Genomic DNA, 20,275 nt, shown 5'->3' with positions numbered 1-20,275 from the left:
CTTTAGTCTCCTTCTATGGAGAGTAATTATAATGTTGTTAACATGTGAATGCGATTTTGGCGGACTTCCTGCTGAGCGAAATTCACATAGTAATGAGTAAAGTTTAGCGAAGCATACATGATCTAATTAATCAAATTTGGAACATTTAAAACAATTTATATTATTTGCCAATGGGCGCATTGGAAAGTCGCGATTCTAAGGTTTCTGTCAATGTTTTTGTTGCGTCTGTATGATAACAGCACGTGAAGTTAATCATCCAAATAGAAACGAAAGTTAATTTCATCTTGTCGAGCTCCGCCGGCGGAGCTCTCGACCCCAGAGGGTTAAGCGGATGACACTATTCTTTATACCTGTGCTGACTCAGAATCAATTAAGAACCTGCAAGAATAATGAAACTCTTTCCAGTCTAAACTGTGTAACCTCAAACTGATTTTGAACTCTGATAAGACTAAGATGGTGTATTTTTTCAAAACTGTGTCTCCAAATGTGTAACCCAGAGCCTATTAACACTATGGATGGATGCTCTGATTGAGAAATCCTATAAAAATCTAGGAATATGGTTGGACCACAAACTTAAAAAAAAAAAACTCATGTCAAGTAGAAAACCTTGTTTAAAAGCTGGGTAAAATAATCTGGATTTTTATTTGACAAAAAAAATTATGTTTTACATATACATTAAGAAGGAGACTGCTGGTTGCGACCTTCCTGCCTATAATTGACTATGGCCATACACTATTTTATGTTTGTGTAACCAGGTTTGTTTCATTTTCACTCTGCGTTGTGTTGTTTTAAATGAAAAGATGAAGACCGACCACGACGTAGCTGCAACAGGGATTATTGGATGCAATCTTGCTCATTAGAGGAAAAAGGGGTCAGCAGCAGTGATACAGAGTGGCTAACACAAAAAGCGCACCTATGTGGACCAGATAAATAGCAGTGATACACATAGTGATTAAAAAATGCTTTTACAAAATTCCACAATCGCCATATCTGAGCACATCAAAAATAAGTAAATCCACATAAAAAATTAAGAAAAAATAAGAAAAAGAATGTATACCTGCATAAGAGTATATTTGAAAAAAGGGAAAATGCAATGTTCTTAAAAGCAGAAGCAACTTCTCCACCTGTCAATAAACCATGCAACAATTCACTCTTAATGCATTCAATGTAGCTTTAGTAGTGCATTTTCATAATGGAATATTAATGATGCAAAACTCTTATTTAACCTTGCAGGAGTTATAAAAACTTAGCAAGCTAGCCATTTATCATTTCATATAAAACTTAAATCAAAAACATCAAGTAAAAGATATTTACGTCAAATAGACTGATTAAAAAAACATGTATAACTTGTGTGAGGCAGGGGATTAAAATTTTCAATGGTACATTGATATTATCAGTTTTTATGAATACACTTACATAGAGCATGTCACACCAACCTTGCTCTTCAGAGTGCCGAGGAAAAAGGGAAGAAATATGGATGCACAGCTTGCTAAATCCTTTGCTAGTCACCCCCCTCCCCTTTCCCAACTAAAATCCAAAAATACCTCAAAACAGGAAGACTATTAAAACAAACCAACAAATTAAACCAGATAGGCGATCACAGAGAAATAGAGCAAAATAGAATAGAAAATCTAGTGAAATAATTATACCAGTATTAATCCTGCTACACTTGTACACTTCCACAAGTACATGCCCTGGATACAGTTTATCATGGTGCTTTGCATTTTATATCCAATGCTAACTATCTCACTCATCACTTCCACCATTGTAAAGCAAAAGTCGTAGCTCCCTAGCTCACCACAGATGGATAAATTGGCACCTTTTTATTTATAAAGGTTTTATTGGAAAACTTCCATTATTTCATTATTATATTTATCAGGACTTCTTCTTAACCATTGTTCTTCTGCATTCATGTAGCAAGTTGCTTCATACTGTGCCTCAAACTTTCACAGAGTTTGGTAAAATGGCTTTTAGCCATTATACCCCATGGAGTTGCAATCACTTACAGTACAAAAAAGCTAAATTACAGTCAACCCCTTAACCAAATTCGAATCAATAATCTATGCTTTCAAAACAAAAATCTGCACTTGTTTTGTATAAATGTTAACCACAACTACATGTTCATGTCATCTTTGTATTTTTATTTAAATCCTCCCCCCTCCCTCTCAGGCTGTCTCTCTTTCTCTCTTGCTCTATATTCCTGTCTCTTTTTTCCAACCCCTCCCTCTCTCTTTTTACCCTCTCACTCTTCCACTGTCTGTCATTTACAGAGTCCTGCTTCTGCCCCACATTAACAATGGTGAGTCTGGATGAAAGATAAAAAAAGTTCTTAAATTTTTCATGGAACAAGTGATATGAGTGTATGTGTGTGTGTGCATGCAAATGACTGCATACATTTACACTGTTGGTGTTTAGCAAATGCTCTTAAATGGAGTGACTTATTCAGTTATGTTAACATAACGCGTCTCTGTGTGGGTTTGTGTGTGTGTCTGAATGTATGTGGGAGAGTTTGTGTGTGTGTGTGTGTCTGAGTGCGTATATGCTACTTGTTGACTGGGAGGACCAGTGTCCAAGCACCATATCCAAGTATTTGATTTGTGTCCATTTGTGTTGGTTTTAATACTGGATGAATTTTCACTTTATATACTGGATAGTTTATTTTAGGGTACAGCCCAATCCTTTTCCTCCTCACACACTGATCTCTGCTCCTTTGGAGCTGAAGAGTGTCTGTTTAAAGCTGCTCTTTCCTTCAGATTATCATATATGGGAAATATGTCTATCCCTGTGTTAAAATGATCTGAACTGGCATTTTCAGAAAGTAATGACTGGATAAGAGTAACTGTTTCATTGAGAGAGTGTGTATGAGAGAGCGAGGAGTGACCGCATTTTAATTGTTGGAAATTCTGCTTTAGTGACTGATTTATTAGTTTTACCTAAACAATAATAATTTGATTTTTAAAAAGATGCTCTTAGAATATGCATCTATGACTTATAAGTAATGCTAGCCTCTCTGGGTAGAGTGTAGTGGTGGGTGTTCCAGTTCCTTTCAGGGACATGAATCCTTTGACTCAGTTCCCTAAAAGGATTTGTTCCTAGATTCGTTCACTGGTTCCTTCACAGCTGTCGCCCTGACTCCTGCGAATGAGAACGAGTCATGCAGTGACTGATTCCGACTTCAGACTCTAGTTCCTAGCGAAAGAAAATGTCACGTAGGCCTAACTGTGCTTTTTATACGTATTCCTACAGGAACCCAGCACAGGCCGACAATGTTATTATGTGATTCACAGATAGTTTCTAAACATTTAGCCAATTTAAAAAACGAATAGCCTATATTGGCACATTTTTGTGCAATTAACTCAAGTAGCATTTACTGTTACTTGACAAATGAGTGGCATGAGTTAGTCTACTGAATAATTTGCAAACAACAGAAGGGTTGATGATAACAATATAATCTGACTATAGGCTGTTTTATTTTATTAAAAAGAGCACATTAATTAGCAGTGTGTGACAATTTCTTATAACTTTGTTGCATTAGCGGTGCAGATGTTATATAGTGGATCAAACAGGTTGTAAATTAACTAGCCAAAAACGTGTCTGTATAGTGTAAAACTGAAACGATTTGACGTTTCAGTTTTACACTCTTTATCGTCATAGTCGGTGCCTGTCCTAATTTTATAATCAATAATTTATATGAAATCTACTGAATGCCGTGCCGTGCATAACTGCAGTGGGATTGTCGGCTATGATCTAATTGCCTCGGCTGCACCAATGTTAAAACAATGTTTACCTCTCAAATTATCAACAAAGTTGTGAAGAGTTCATACAGCCTATTATGTTTGAATAAAGGAAATAACTGTGCTTTCATTGCTTGAGTTGAAACTAGACCTAATTTGTGAGTACCTCAATGTTGCCAGATGCGTGAATTAATTCATCCTAAAAAAAAACACCTCAAATCTTCAATTGACTCCCATACAAATTCCTCACAATATTATTTTAAATTCCCATATCTATCATGGACTCCCATACATTTTTCCCCTATGAATCACTGAACATCACTCCCCCTATGAATTTTTAAATACCCTACCTACATTTAGGGGAACTACCCCACTCTGGCAACCCTGCTCTCTCTCTCAAAATGCGATGTTCCTGTTGAGAAATAACATACTACTTGCCTGTGTGAGAACTTGTTTTTTTCATGTAGGGCTAGGGGCTAGTTATCGGGAAAGTTTGACGGGGCAAAGGAAAAATTGTGAGGTTGGGGCCGGGGGCCGGGGGCGTTTGGGGGATGGGGCCTGCCCCCCTCCTTAGATCCGGCCCTGGGACCTTGGAAGAATTGTAGATTCTTTGGTGCATAAAGCTGGCAAAAGCTACAAAAGCATTTCTAAAGACCTGGATGTTTATCAATCCACAATAAGACAAGTTGTCTATACATTGAGAAAATTCTGTACTGTTGCTACTCTCCCTAGGAGTGGGCATCCTGCAAAGATCATGGCAAGAGTGCAATGCTGAAGCAGATTTCAGATTTCTAGATTTCTACTGTTATACAAAAAAAAAAAACATTGCTGCATGTCTCAAGTTTGCAAGTCCACCTGGATGTTCCACAACACTTCTGGGACAATGTTCTATGGACAGATGAGACAAAAGTTGCACACTTTGGCAGAAATGCACAATGCTATGTTTGGAGGGAAAAGGCACTGCTCACCAACACCAAAACCTTGTCCCAACTGTGAAGCATGGTGGAGGGAGTATCATAGTTTGGGGCTGCTTTGCTGCCTCAAGGCTTGAACGGCTTGTAATCATTGAGGGAACAATGAATTCAAAATTGTATCAAGAATTATTATTTAAATATTTATTCAGCTTCATTAGACAGGATAGTGTAGAGAGACAGGAAGAGACATGTGACAAAGGTCGGCGGTCGGATGTCGCGGCTCGCAATGAGCATGTGGAAAGGGCTCTATGGGCTACGCCACTGAAGGCCCCCTGTATCAAGAATCAGGAGAATGTCAGGGTAGCAGTCACCTGAATCTTGATAGAAGTTGGGTGATGCCACAAGACAATGACCCTAAACACCTAAGTAGATTAGCAAAAGAATGGTTTAAACAGAAGAAAATTCATGTTTTGGAATGGCCACGTCAGAGTCCAGACCTTAACCCAATTGAGATGTTGTGACATGACCTGAGCAGGCAGTTCATGCAAGAAATCCAAGAAAGATCATGAAGCAATTTTGTAAGGAGGAATGTATTAAAATTCTTCCTAACCATTGTGCAAGTCTGATTAGCAGTTATAGGAAACATTTGTTGGAGATTATTGCTGCTAAAGAGGTTCTACCAGTTACTAGATACAGGGGTTCACATACTTGTTTCAGCCTGAACTGTGAATGTTTAGACAATGTGTTAAAGACATGAAAAGTGCCATTGATTGTTTGTTCTTAATTTAAGCAGAATGTGTTTGCATATTATTGTGACTTAGATGAAGATCAGACCACATTTAATGAGTAATTAATGCAGAAATCCAGGTAATTTGAAAGGGTTCACAAACTTTCTTGCAACTAATTTTTTTTTTCGTTATTCCAACTCAACAAAGTTTGGACAGATAGCTATAACACATTAACAAAGATGGACAACAAAGCTGCTGTCAATTATAATAATTGCCTGTTTGAAATTGAGTGTAACTCTTGTTAATGGTAACACTTGGCTATGGAGTCTACATAGTTAGCCTGTCTATTGGGTACTTAACACACAAACTGTATATGAAGCAGCTGAAGATAATTGTTTCAGAACATTGTCTGTGTGAAATGCTGTGGTGATAACATAATGCTTAAAGCTGAATATTAATCATGGAGTGAACTTGAAAAGGCAGAAGGCATCAGCATTTGTTGAGAGTGGATGGAGGTTTGAACCTCTGGGTTCAGATGGACATAATTATTTTCATTTCATCTAAAGTCTTCCATGCCTAGATTTCTAGGCAGGTGTTCTGTTGAATTCAGTGCTTTTTTTCACTACTTAAAATGAACAGTCAGGTTAATTGTATGGTGCAGTAGCCATCTGGTTAAATGTTCAAATTCTTTATTAGATATCTCAACTATCTTAAAGTCACAAAACCATGAATATCAGTAAGACATAGAAAACGTTAATTTGAAATCTGTTGCCTACATGCCACATACCAGGGAATTATTCAGGGAACTGAATTCAGCAGGACACCAGGACCAGGGTAAGTCAAAAATGATTGTTTTTTATTGCTACCTGCAATCATAAATTCCCCCCTCCCCCAGCCCCAGCATTCGCTAATCTCTTCTTTTTGGCAGCCCCATGACAGGCAGATTTTTTAATTCTCTGCACGCCCCAGTGGGCTAGTTATCAAAAGATTGCAGGTTTGATTCCTGGGTAGGAAATACGATGCCTAGATGCCTGACCATAGTGCAGTTATATTTTTTGATTGTGTAAGAACATATTTTGTTGTCATCCTGAATTTGCATGCATTTTTTTTTACATGCTTCGATTGGGTAAAACTTCACCTCTGTGTCATCGCTCTGAACGTGTGTCTTTATTCCTAAATCAAACACAAAGTGAAACTGAGCCATTGCCCGACTACTGCGCTGTTGGGTGTTTTGCTGTCTCCCCCGTCAGATACCCACTCCTTCCCCCACATTTGGTTCAGGATTCTGCAGGGAGAATCTTGGCAAGCAGGTTCCATAAGCTTCCTTCTCTCCTAAATGCACTGTGACAGTGACTGGTGTGTCATCGTCTTTATATCAGGCTTAACACTGACTAGCCACAGGACAGAGAGTGTGTGTGTGTGTGTGTGTGTGTGCGTGCACGTGCAAGAGAGCGAGAAAGAAAATCTGTGTGTGAGTGTATGTGTGTCTTTGTGTGTGTCTGTCTGTATGTATGTACGTGTGTGAGAGAGTCGGTGTATGTCTGTGCGTGTGTATGCATACATGGGGGTGTGTATGCATGTGCGTGTGTGTGTATGTGAAGTGTACATGCATGTGTGTGTGAAAGAGAGTGTGTGTGTGTTTGTGTGTGAGTTCATGCGAGAGAAAAAGTGTGTGTGTGTGTGTGTGTGTGAGAGAGAGAGAGAGAGAGAGAGAGAGAGAGAGTGTGTGCATGTTTGTTTCTATTACTGAGACTGCAGCTGTCATTGCTGCCAGTGAAGTGTGGCTGGCTGCAGTCACCCTTGTAGTTATGGTTACACTGTCAGTCAGAGAGGGGGTCACAGCCTAGGATCACAGAGTCCCAAAATCAGACCATGTTCCTAAATTAACAACCACTTCTCCACCTCCTTTTCTCTCTCTCCCACTCCTTCCCATCTCAGTTACAGGTCGACTGGGTAAAATCAAAACCTCAGAGCCAAAAGGGCAGATTCCTCCTGGGGCTGCAGCACTTACTGTGTTTGGAAATCTAAGCCTCTTGAATGAAGGGCACATGGGATACCATGGTCCTCCTAAAGCTAATATCAGAATGTGTGACATTAAGATGAACATGCCAGTCACACAGTTCACTGAGCCAGCGCTGTGCATCTAACAGGATATAAAAGTACATCCACATTTGCAATCACCCACACAAGTACCAAGCACCCTACCTGGGAACAAAATCTGCAACCTGTAGCATGCAAACCCAGTTCCCTAATCAACGTATTGCTGCTGTATTGTATTGTTATCTGTGAGGTCCATCCTTTAGTGCTCTCTCTCTCTCTCTCTCTCTCTAAAAAAATGGTTTATTGGCAAGAAATACACAATATTGCCAAAGCATACTTATAGAAATATAGAAATACATCAGAACATGAATGTCAATTAAGCACAATAATTGCTATATCTGTGATAACTACAACAGCCACTATATCAGAGTAATAATAATAATAATAATATGTAATAAATGTTCAAAACTATAAAAAATAAAGTGAAAATAAATTCAGTTATAATAAATTTATCAATTTAATATATTTTTGGTCGTCAACCAGTGTCCTTCAGATTATGACTGGCAAAGATATACTGCGCTGCTGTTGGAGCTGTTGTCCCTTCTCCAAGTAGGATTTATAGTTTGTTGAACTAATGTGTCCTAATTGCTGAATATTTTCCACAATGTAGGAGAAAGTGCTTCTCTGTTTCCACCTCTCCTGTCTTATAGTGACAGTGTTCTTCTCTATGTATTCCAGAGTTGGCCTTTTTCAATTGCATGTGTGTGGTCACCCAGCCTGTATGTGGTCAGGATCTGCTTTGTATCTCTGACAGAGAAGAGACACTCAGCTAATGTGCAGTCTCTTTTTATGGTTCGATAGCAATGTAGTTTTTGTGTTTTGGTAACATCATCCCAAAACTGCAATTATGAGATTTTGGCCTGTTTCATAACTTGGTTTACTCTGGTTTGTTGGTAAACAGAGCTGGTATGAAGCTGTTCTGTGTTTTGTGTTAGTTGGGCTAATGGCCTAATTCTGCCCTCCATGCATTATTTGGTGTTTTCATTTGTTGTTGTAGGACGTTTCAACAAAATTCTACATGCTTGTCCCATTTAGAATAGGTCTCCTGGCTGAGTGAACCCCATAACTTCACTTCCATAAAGCGCAATGGGCTGGATAACCCTATCAAAGATTTTTTACAAGATTTTAATTGGTATAACAAAGTTTTCTTTTTCTAGTATAGAGTACTCTTTGAGCTTTTTCTTTCTTTTTTACTCTCTCTGTTTTTCCTCCTCTCTCTCTCCCCAGCTCTCTGTCAGTTCCCTCCCTGGTAGCGTGCTTCTCAGTTATCCAGGCATGCATCAGAAGAGCAGCTGTCCTATCATGCATCAGGAGAGCAGCTGTGCAATGTCAGATCCAGACCGTGTGGAGAAAGGTCTGTATCAGATGCTACAGGAAGCACTGAGAGAGATTGGGCTTCCTGAAACCCAGGACAGGACACGTGGTGGACACGTACCAGGTAAGAGCATACACAAAACAACACCACTACCCCCCCCCCCCCCCCCTTCAGTTTAATGAACTGGCTTATTAATTTCTTTTGATAACTGAAACAGAATCACACATATTGTTGACAATATACGTTGTAGTGATTGTGCTTTTTCAATTTAATTGAGGTCCTTCTCCTGGCAGGGTGTGTGTGATGCCAAATATTAAATTTCTCTCATAGTTGTGGTGGTTAAGTGGATTAAGTGGTTGTTCAGAGATGTTCTTTTTATCTGTGAGCAGGTGAATACTACTCAGAGCTGTGTTTCTGTGTGCTGGGTTCCCCACTCCCCCACCTCTCCTTCCTGTTAGAGGCAGGTCAGGTAAGCCCAGGTAAGAATCCTTAAAAATACTCAAAATAACCCCACCAATCAAAACCCGCCTTGCACACACACACATACACACACACTGCTGTGAAATAGTCCAGAGCAATGTTAGGATGTTCCTCAGGATCGTCATTAAACACCCTGATTTCTCAGACAGGCTAAAACAGGGCTGCTGGGAAATCAATGCTTTCACGACACTGGTTTCAAGTGTCCTGACCCGCCCCCAATCCGGTATCTATTCCAGACCCTGCCAGCACTGACTGTGACCGCCAACCATCACGTAAACTAGCCATAAGTTCGTTATAAAGGATCTTGGTTGGCGGGATTGCCCTTGTCCATCGATCCATTATCTATACCTGCTTATTCCTGGTCAGGGTCACAAGAGGTGCTGGAGCCTATCACAGCATGCATTGACAAGAGGCAGTAATACACCCTGGACAGTTCGCCACTCCATCGCAGGGCACATACAGCATTCACTCACACACTCATACCTGGGGGCAATTTAGACTGGGAGAAAACCGAAGTACCCAGAGGAAACCCATGTGGACACGGGCAGAGCATGCAAACTCCACACAGAAAGGCCCCGGCCTGGGTTCGAACCCGTGAGGTAGTACCCACTGCACAACCATTCCGCCTGGATAGCCCTGGCAAGACAATGAGTTCTGTGGTCGAATCGGTAGAGTGCGGCCTGCCTGAAGTTAATTAAATTTGCTCCTCCTCGGACACAATCACTGTGCTGGTGGCCTGAGGAGTAAAAAGAAGGTAGCTGTTGCTTCTCTGCATTGTCGCAAATCGACTGTGGAGGCTTCAGCTATGGGGCGGGGCCTGTAAATGCAAGTTGAGATTCAAAATTTCAGAGCATAACGTAAAATAACCTCAGCTGGTTACCCGCTGGGCAGATCTGCTTTAAGTTTAGTGCTAGCAAAGGTGCTTGATGTTCCAACAATACATTCGTTCACAGTATAATGAGTTACAAAAAGGTCTTTGCCACCTACTTGACCTCCGAAAGGGTGAACTAGTTTTTACCTGGTCAGTAAATACTGAGCCAGTCATTTTAAAAAATAGGAACAGGACCACCTCAATCCTACAATACCCTGCACATATACCGAGCCATCTGCATGAAAAGTGCATCTATATTTAGTGATCTCAGAGTACGGATGCAATGACATTTATCAGGTCATTAAATGTGATTTGACATTTAGATCTAAATGTCAGGGATGTCATGGCCCAAGGAAATGTACTTATACATGAATATGTATTTTGCCTTCATTTCTCAAACACAGGATAGACCAGAAGTTCCCTAAAGCCTCAATTAATTAATTCATTAGGAAACCCACTGTTAGGAACTGAAGCTTCTTTCCATCGAGTCAAAGTCGAGACAGTGTAGGAACGCACCACCCAACACTTTACAAAAGGAACTAAAAGCTCTATTGTAATCACACTGGCCTGCGGAAGTTCACAGAGACAGAAATTTGTGCAGCAATAACCTTCAATGCACGGGTCTTCTATTCTGGTTCAAGGGTAATCACAAGCTAGATAACTTTTTGCTGTAAATATGTGTGTATGCATACTTTATAATGAAGCCTTTTAATCCATGCTGTTATTTCAAAATTTCTGAAATAATATCATTTGGCCAAAAAAAAAAACTGGTGGAAAACATTTTAGTGCTGCCCTCTAATGTTTGAAAAATGCTTTCTGTGTTCCACTCTGGCCCCCACCTCCATCGTGATACCAGCGTCCCTTTTTGGAGGTCCTACTAAGTCATGTAGATGTCAATCAAGATATACAGCCAAAAATGTGTTGCCACCCACAAATTTGTCTGTTTAGTTTTTAATACAATGGAACAGTGCCAGCACCTGATTGGCTAGATTGGTTTTAGCCCAACGTTTTTCAAATTGGAGAAACATGGCAGCCTGTTACTAAACTCTCATATTAAACCTAAACAGTCCACTAAATTTGTTTCTGAAAACATTTGAGGTGAGAAACAGACCATGTAATTGCTGAATCTTGATTCATATTTGGACTTCAAAGCCTAGTTTGGCAGTATGTTCTGAGTTTCATGAGCCAGGCGCAGCTACGCTGCACAAATTCATTTGTATATAGAATACTTTATGCAAATGAGACCTATTTTTCAAAACTGTGTAGTAGGCAGAGACAGGCTGAAACAGTGGGTGAAATTACTCTTTAAAGAGTAGTTTTTTTGTTTTTGTAATTTATGTGTAATGTTCGAGTCAAGTCAAAGTCAAACTCCATTGCTTTCAATTACCAGCAGAGATCGTTACATCAATATTAGAATGTTCAGTTAAGAACATTCTAAGGACATATTTGTGATCTTACGCCTTTGAAGGGTTAAACGATATTTCATATTCCACTGTATTTGCATAGCGTGAATACTAGCAACATCAGATGCTCCTGTTGACCATTGTCAGCATCACCATTCCTCCTGGTTCTCATTCTCCAAATTCACTCCAATTCATTTTTGGGACCTTGCCGAAAATGCACAAAGCACAAACAAAATACTGGTTTATATACCCTCTAAAGGACCCGACATTATGCTCATGCCCCACTTTGAGTGCCTATCTCTGTGTTTAGGAATCTGACAAATGCTTTGATTACAAACAACACATGCTCTAATGTCTTGGGCCTTACCCAACCAAAACACAGTGGCCAAAGTCCTACCCTGTGTAAGCCCTAAACCTGTAGCCATACAGTATACAACCCCAGCCCCTGAGGCATTACCACACGTGTTCTGCCTAATTATATATCAAACACACGAACGAACACACACACACACACACACACAAACTACTCTTATTGCAATGCAAAAATATGAACCCAGCACCACTAATCCCATAAAAATAAAAATAAATTATAATAGTTATAATTATTATAGTTTTAGTGGCTGCTCTGACTGGAATGCTGAACTTTTCTCTGACCTCAGTGGATCTGCCAAGAATGTCTCTCACCCAGTTTGACTTTTCACCTTCTCTTCAAGAATGTCAGACTCTCTTTCCCCCCCTCCTCTTCATCCCTTTCTTTTCTTCTTTTCCTGATCAATGGAACAGTGCCAGCACCTGATTGGCTAGATTGGTTTTAGCCCAACGTTTTTCAAATTGGAGAAACATGGCAGCCTGTTACTAAACTCTCATATTAAACCTAAACAGTCCACTAAATTTGTTTCTGAAAACATTTGAGGTGAGAAACAGACCATGTAATTGCTGAATCTTGATTCATATTTGGACTTCAAAGCCTAGTTTGGCAGTATGTTCTGAGTTTCATGAGCCAGGCGCAGCTACGCTGCACAAATTCATTTGTATATAGAATACTTTATGCAAATGAGACCTATTTTTCAAAACTGTGTAGTAGGCAGAGACAGGCTGAAACAGTGGGTGAAATTACTCTTTAAAGAGTAGTTTTTTTGTTTTTGTAATTTATGTGTAATGTTCGAGTCAAGTCAAAGTCAAACTCCATTGCTTTCAATTACCAGCAGAGATCGTTACATCAATATTAGAATGTTCAGTTAAGAACATTCTAAGGACATATTTGTGATCTTACGCCTTTGAAGGGTTAAACGATATTTCATATTCCACTGTATTTGCATAGCGTGAATACTAGCAACATCAGATGCTCCTGTTGACCATTGTCAGCATCACCATTCCTCCTGGTTCTCATTCTCCAAATTCACTCCAATTCATTTTTGGGACCTTGCCGAAAATGCACAAAGCACAAACAAAATACTGGTTTATATACCCTCTAAAGGACCCGACATTATGCTCATGCCCCACTTTGAGTGCCTATCTCTGTGTTTAGGAATCTGACAAATGCTTTGATTACAAACAACACATGCTCTAATGTCTTGGGCCTTACCCAACCAAAACACAGTGGCCAAAGTCCTACCCTGTGTAAGCCCTAAACCTGTAGCCATACAGTATACAACCCCAGCCCCTGAGGCATTACCACACGTGTTCTGCCTAATTATATATCAAACACACGAACGAACACATACACACACACACACACACACAAACTACTCTTATTGCAATGCAAAAATATGAACCCAGCACCACTAATCCCATAAAAATAAAAATAAATTATAATAGTTATAATTATTATAGTTTTAGTGGCTGCTCTGACTGGAATGCTGAACTTTTCTCTGACCTCAGTGGATCTGCCAAGAATGTCTCTCACCCAGTTTGACTTTTCACCTTCTCTTCAAGAATGTCAGACTCTCTTTCCCCCCCTCCTCTTCATCCCTTTCTTTTCTTCTTTTCCTGATCACACAAGCTTCTGCGGCTCACAGAACATGCAACAATCAAATGTTGAGTGTAACACCTCTGACTCTCTGTCTCACTCACTCTCTCACACTTGCTCTGTCTCTCTCTCTCTCTCTCTCTCTCTCTCCAGGCGATTCCCTCCTATGTCTCTCCCCTTCCTGGGTCACTCGGGCCTCCACATCACTTGTGGTCCACAAAGCCGTGACCTTTGACCTTGGGGGCCGTACCACCCTTCTCACCTTTTGTCCCCCCCGCCGGGTCACTTACCTACTGACCTGCAACCCCTGGGCTGGGCAGGAGGTGACGCAGGGGGTTGACTGTCCGATGGGTGGGTCATTGGAGTTGGAACGATTCTGGAGCGACAGGCTGACCGCGAGGGTCCTGCTGCAGAAGGCCAAAATCAATTGCCCTCCAACCCTGGCACTCCTCCTGCCCCCGGGGCAGAACATCGTGGGGGAGGGGCGCACGGGGGTCGTTGAGGTTGTCCTGCTGGAGACGGAGGGGGCGCAGAGGGGTACAGACTCCATCCGAAACAAGCTGACGACATTCCTGGAGTCTGAAGCATTGAGGCAGGCTGACAGGGTGTGTGATAGTAACCAGATTGGAGTAATTTGCCATCCTAAAGTCAGTTAAACAGGGGGTTCCCAGCCTTTCACTATTTGAAGTACCAATGACCAACCTGGGACCCCAATCTCATTTTAGCACCGTAACAGCTCTTAACAGGCTACAATAGTGACTAATTAACACACATGTATAAAGAAACACAGTTAAATCCTGATGCATTGGGTTTCATTATTTATGCAAGACCACACCAGTACAGTATAATGCTTAGGAGATGGGGTTTCTAACTCAGAGGTTTCATATTTGATTCCCAGTTGGGGTGTTGCCATTGTACCCTGGGCCAGGGCAACTGAATGGCTTTGATGAATGTAGTTTATAGAAATGGAGAGTATGTACAAGTATAAGAGTGTGCTAAATGTGTTAAGCTAAGTAATGGAAAATATTTTTCTGTCTTGCTGAGGACCTTTTTGGGACTTCTGTATGGGTCTCACAGCCTCATTGTGACTTGTTTTTTGGGATTTTTTTGCAGGTGGTAGTGAGGCGCAGTAGAGGTGGGTCAGATGACAGCCTTCTTCACCTGCCCCGGGATAACAGGGAGGAGGTGTGGGCAAAGGTGAGCCAAACGCTGCCCCTCCTAATGCCTGGAGAGGCCATCCTGGTTGAGGAATACTGCTCTCCACTGAAGCCTGGGCCTAGAGTAGAAGACCACACCTGGGAGCAGTACTCTGGTAATCCAAGGGAAATGGGTAGGGAGGTGCTGTTTCAATTCTCTGTTACAAACTTTAAGTCATTCATTTAATATAAGGCGGTTCCAGTAGCATTTCCAGTAGTTAACTCTGCAAAACAGCAGATGAATTTGCAGGACATATTTACTGGAAGTAAGCAGCAGTAGGAGAGTACCTAGCCATAACAATGGCAGTAGCTGCACTAGTTTGAACAATAGCAATAGCAGAAACTGTCATGATTATAGCAGCAGTAGCAGAGTAGCCAAAGCAATAGTGGTAGTAGTAGCAGTAGCAATAGCGGTAGCTGTAGCTGTATTCACAACAGAAAGAGCAATAGCCAGTTACCATTGCAATGGCCATTGTGTAGCAGTAGCAACTAGAAGAGTGCACTCAGTAGAGTGCAGATCTCCGCCAGGCGTGTTAGCTTTGCTGATGCAACAATAGAGGCTACACAATCAGTGCAACCAGACAAATACAAAATATTACAAGTTTTTACCAAGTGCCACTGAAAAACCCAAAAACACAGTGAAGTAACTCTAGGTGACACGTTAGCTAATGTCATTCATATCAGCCAGGATGTGTTAGACAGTAACATTGACGTTATAGTCTGGCACTTCTGCAAAATCTGGACAGGAACAATTCCAAAAGACCAGCGATGTAAAATGTCAATTTCAACGTGAAAATGCCAACAAAATAATTGCCACAGATTGAAACATTAATGTACCCTGTTAGTTGGTGGATTGTTTTGCTGGTATTTTCACATAATTGACATTTTACATCACTGGTGTTTCATTTCAAGAAGCAGTTGTTGATCACTTGCGGCCCCTAGCGGCCGGTTAGTTGGAGTGAGGAGTTAGCACTCAATGTATTTCAATGGACAATGATGGAAATTAATTCAAATGAAATACTTGTCGTTGACCGATTTGCAAAATATTTGAGAATTCAGGTCCTTGGCCTGCTGTCAGCATGCATAACAAGTATTAGGCTGATTGGCCCAGTAGTATGCGAGATTAGCTGTGGACAGATACACAAACACACACACTGTACGCACGCACGCACACACACACGCGCGACCAAATGCATAATCCCCTCCAGGCTCACGCCTGGCGGAGATAATAATGTTAGCACTATCACTAGCCATAGTGTATTAGTAATATTAGCTTAAGAAGCAGCAATAGTGTTAGTAGCAGTCGTAGTTGTACCACCATTAGGGTGTGCTTACCAGTGCTCTCTGGCATTATTCCATTATTTAGTGGCATCCACTCATGTTTTTTTTCTCCCATATCATTTGGGAGTGTAGCGCATGTTTGTACACCATTTCTCTTGTCCCTGCCCTGCCTCCCCCTGCTCCCTGTCAGACTGCAGGCCCCAGATTCCTGATCTGTCATTCAGGGTGTGTGCCACCGTCACCCGCTCCCCCCAAAATGTCCCCCTGCTGTACAAGGTGAGTGGGGAAATGAAAGATCTTATTGGTCCCATACTTCATGCTTATCACGACAAAGCCAATAGAAATCTGTCATCGTTGCAATGTTAGCAAGCACCAGAATGCATTTGAATGAGTTTCAGACCCCAGGGAGTGTAGATGATGTGAGAAAGCTATTATAATGTCTACATATCACTTCATTTCCCTCTGCTGAATATTACCGCCATTTACTGGCATTCAGACTATAATAGTGGTGGTGCATGCTAATCTCAGTTGCAACTAAGTCCAGGCCTGCAGTAGTGAGACTGAGACTGATATATCAGTTTACACAATCTATCTCTCTCTACTTTTCTCTTCACTTTCCCTCCCTCCTCCTACAGTTGGAGTGTAAAGTTGGACCAGTTGGCACCCCTCCATCTGGATATCACTCCATCTCCCAGTCCCTGGAAACCACCTTGTCTGACCTTGGCTACTCTGACCCATCCATGACTGCCTCCCTTCGGCAGCTGGCAACTGACACTGCCCTGGCCTGCCTCCAAATTGTCATGGACACCGAGTCTGGGATGTCACCAGGACAACGGGGCGGGATGTGTGCTCAGAGCGATGTGATAGGTGGGCAAGTCACTCCCATGGTTTTCTCCCATCCTGTAGAGTTCTCCTACTCTCCTTGTTAAATGTCATCTTGGTCATTTATAGCTGTGTTTCTAATCTTAGCGCGTACTCCTCCCCCCCCCCCCGCCACACACCTGCCCACTGGCTGCTCCCCGACTTCATCAGGTGTCACTGACATTTCTTTCATGCGTGCATTCAATCAAGCAGGGAATACTAATACCAGTGTGACAGAGACATATGGACTAAATGACGCACCAGAAAGGAGGGTATTTTTTTAACTTTTATAAATTTAGTTTCATCTGACACCTGCAAGCAGGACCTATGTGTCAGCTTTTCTGTTTGTGAGGGATATGCTGGGGACCCCAAACCTAATTCTGAAGGTCTGCTGGTTTCTGTTGTTACTCAACACTTACTGGTGTAAGCCAGTGGTGTAATTGGCAATGAAGGATTGTAGGTTAACACACCACACTTGGTTTCCGGGGTCAGAATTAATTGATTTTATGGTGAAAACAAAAACACAGCAGAACCCACAATGCAGCTCTCCATGACCAGTGCAACTCATTGTTTAATCTCATCTGTGTGTTATGTCAGCCCTGGAGAGGCAATAAGACTGATTGTGCCTTACCTGGGCACCTTGGTCTTTATCTCCGTGGCTGTGTCTCTTGTTGGGAAACCGTGGTTTGTCTGTAACAAGACCCCTGGTTACCTTCATAATTTCATAATAGTAATATTTCACTTTTTATTTTTCAAGTTAAAATATCTTTTTTTTCTTTGCTTTTTCCCGCATCTCTCATATGTTTCTTCACTCCGTCTTGCTCCCTTGCTTCAATTTCTCTTTGCTTTATCCTCTCTGTCACTTTATTTCTCTCTTCAGGTGTGGACCTCCTCATCACTCTCTCTGGTTCGATCATCTCCCCAGTGGTTCTGGGGCTGCGCCCGTCTCCCCAGCTGAGCCCTCACTTCCTGGAGGGTGGCATGGGTGGCTGGGACGAGCGTGGTAGAGGTATGTGGTGGGACAAGGAGGGGTGTCTGGGTAGCCTACTGCATTCCCCCTTGGCCCGCTCACAGTGCTACCTCATGAAGGGGAAGACCGTGTTAGTCATCGGGGCAGGAGGGTACAGCAAGAAGTTTGTGTGGGAAGCAGCCAATCAGTATGGTCTAAAGGTAAGAGGACCCTAACCCATATCCTGCCCAAACAGAAAATCACTCCAAACCTCAAACTATCACCTCTGGCATAGGCTATGGTATCACCCTGAGTTATCAAACACCCTCCTATACTCTCCTCCTTAACCACTCCTTGTCTTTCTCTCTCCTGATCTCCTCTCTCTCCCCTTGCTCTCTGTATCCTCCTTCTCCTCCCCCCCCTCTCTCTCTCAGATTCTACTGGTTGACTCTGACCCCTCCCACTTTGCCTCCCGCCTGGTGGAACACTTCCTCCCCTTACCGGACCTCCCTGATCATGGCCGAGATGACCAGCACTGTGTGCGCATCTGTGAATGGGTGGAATCGGCGGGGCTCCGCCCGGACGGGTGTCTGTGTTTCTGGGATGACTGTGTGGTGCTGGCCTCCTTGATCTGCCGGAGCCTGGGTCTCAGGGGTGCCCCACCTGAGGCAATCCACATTGCCAAAGAAAAGAGTCGTACCCACCTGCACCTACTGGGGCTACAGGGACCCCCGTCCAAGAGATCTGGTCCCCATGAGGGCGGCCGGCTGGCGGGTACCATAGAGACAGTCTTGGAGATGGAGGGAGAAAGCCTGAGGGCCATAATGGACTTTGACAGGAGGGAGCAGGTGGGTCTGAAGGGGGAGGCAGCGGAAAACCATGGCAACAGCATCTCAGATGACTCCGTCCCCTCGCCAGGTTCCTTCTGCTCCTGGGTGCCACACCTTTCGCCCCCACCCGCCAGCTATGGTGTGCCTTGTGCCCACATGGAGAATGCCCAGGACCTGAAGGACGCGGTGCAGCAGAATAGGGTGCGTTTTCCCGCTGTCATGAAGCTGGAATATGGCGCCGGGGCAGTGGGTGTGAAGCGGGTGGGCTCGCTGGAGGAAGCCCTAACCCACCTGGAGAAGATTGCAGGTGACCTGCGGGAGGAGACTGACTACCCAGGCATTGGGCTGGGTTGGGGGAATGCCATGACCCTGATGGAGTTTGTCGGTGGAACAGAGCATGACGTGGATGTGCTGCTCTTCGATGGCCGGCTGGAGGGCGCCTTCGTATCAGACAATGGCCCCACCCGATTGCCTGCCTTCACTGAGACGGCTGCGCGGATGCCCACAGGCTTGGCACCAGATAAGAGAGTGCAGCTGATCCATGCGGCGTACCACAGCTGCCTGGCCTGCGGGTTACGTGATGGCGTCTTCAATGTGGAGCTGAAGATGACGCCGCTGGGGCCTCGCCTCCTTGAGATCAATGCCCGCATGGGCGGCTTTTACTTGCGCGACTGGATCCTCCAGCTCTACGGCGTGGACATCCTGCTGGCTGCCTTCATGGTGGCCTGTGGCCTGCCGCCCCGCCTGCCCTCAGCCACCTGCCTCCCACCACAGGGCCACTACGCCGGCATAATGTGTGTTGTGTCACAGCACCGCCAGGCGCTGAATACCACAGCACACCCCAGGCGGCTGCGCCAGCTCCACCAGGAGGGAGTGCTGCGCCTCAACGAGCTGGAGGAGGAGCTCATCTCTGGCGAGTATGAGGAGCCCTACTGCAACGTAAGCGTGAGGGACGACCGGCCAGATGACGCCCGCCAACGCCTGCTGGCACTGTGCCAGGGACTTGGGCTGCACTGCCCGCCCCGCTATGACCTGGGCTATTTCCTGTCCCAGTTTAAATAGAGAGCCTACTTCCTGTCCCACTTTAAGGGCCTACTTCTTGTTACACATTATGTAGAGAGCCCACTTCCTGTTCCACTTCAAGCAAAGGGTAGTGCTGAGTGATTCATGTTTTTTTTTTTTAGTTCAGTGTGATTTCAATTTGGTTTCTGAAATGAATCACGGTTTTTGATTTCGTTTTTTTTTTATTTAAATATGAATGTACCATGAAATAATGACATTTGAAATTCTTTTTGAATATTTTTTTTATTGAAATGTTAAACACAAACTTAAAAAACTTCAAAACTCTATTTTAAAATTCTCCAATGTGGTGACTGCATATTACAGTAAATCACTTGCATAAATTATCAGTTTGGTTTTTAAAAATATATGAAAATTTCAGGTGTGTATATTTAATTATTTTATAATCTATGTTGGCTTCATAATTTATCTCCCTTTTCATACACTATTCGCTGCAGAAGTAAAGAGATTTTCTCTTTGACAGGTGAACACTACCAGCCTACTGTTTTCAGTGTTCCTCTCGAGAAACGTTAACAAAATCATTAGACCAGTTTTGAGGCACATATAACATTCTGCAAAATAAAA

General features: G+C 42.8%; 1 protein-coding gene across 2 annotated transcripts; it reads left to right on the top strand.

Moving 5' to 3' along the window:
• The first annotated feature begins 2,239 nt into the window (after window positions 1-2,239).
• LOC118231339 (carnosine synthase 1-like) lies at window positions 2,240-20,071 on the top strand. Of its 2 annotated transcripts, none has more exons than XM_035425049.1 (9): window positions 2,240-2,299; window positions 8,704-8,914; window positions 9,181-9,270; window positions 13,668-14,119; window positions 14,628-14,826; window positions 16,182-16,267; window positions 16,627-16,858; window positions 17,733-18,022; window positions 18,236-20,071. In XM_035425049.1, exons 1-9 carry the CDS (start codon window positions 2,297-2,299, stop codon window positions 19,691-19,693), a joined length of 3,021 nt encoding a protein of 1,006 aa, XP_035280940.1. In that variant the 5' UTR covers window positions 2,240-2,296; the 3' UTR covers window positions 19,694-20,071. The 2 variants fall into 2 exon arrangements, with proteins under 2 accessions (XP_035280940.1, XP_035280939.1); XM_035425048.1 differs by having other exon boundaries at window positions 14,628-14,844.
• The last annotated feature ends 204 nt before the right edge of the window (window positions 20,072-20,275 follow it).

Source organism: Anguilla anguilla, chromosome 7 (assembly GCF_013347855.1).
Source record: "Anguilla anguilla isolate fAngAng1 chromosome 7, fAngAng1.pri, whole genome shotgun sequence".
Classification (NCBI taxonomy): domain Eukaryota; kingdom Metazoa; phylum Chordata; class Actinopteri; order Anguilliformes; family Anguillidae; genus Anguilla; species Anguilla anguilla.
Note: the sequence above shows the minus strand (reverse complement) of the source record. Positions and strands in the feature narration are given on the sequence as shown.

Excerpts from the sequence above, each read along its gene's own strand:
- LOC118231339 (XM_035425048.1), top strand. Across the intron at positions 9,271-13,667 it reads GGCAGGTCAGGTAAGCCCAG|GCGATTCCCTCCTATGTCTC; the intron begins GTAAGAATCCTT and ends CTCTCTCTCCAG. Across the intron at positions 16,859-17,732 it reads TGCTCAGAGCGATGTGATAG|GTGTGGACCTCCTCATCACT; the intron begins GTGGGCAAGTCA and ends TTCTCTCTTCAG.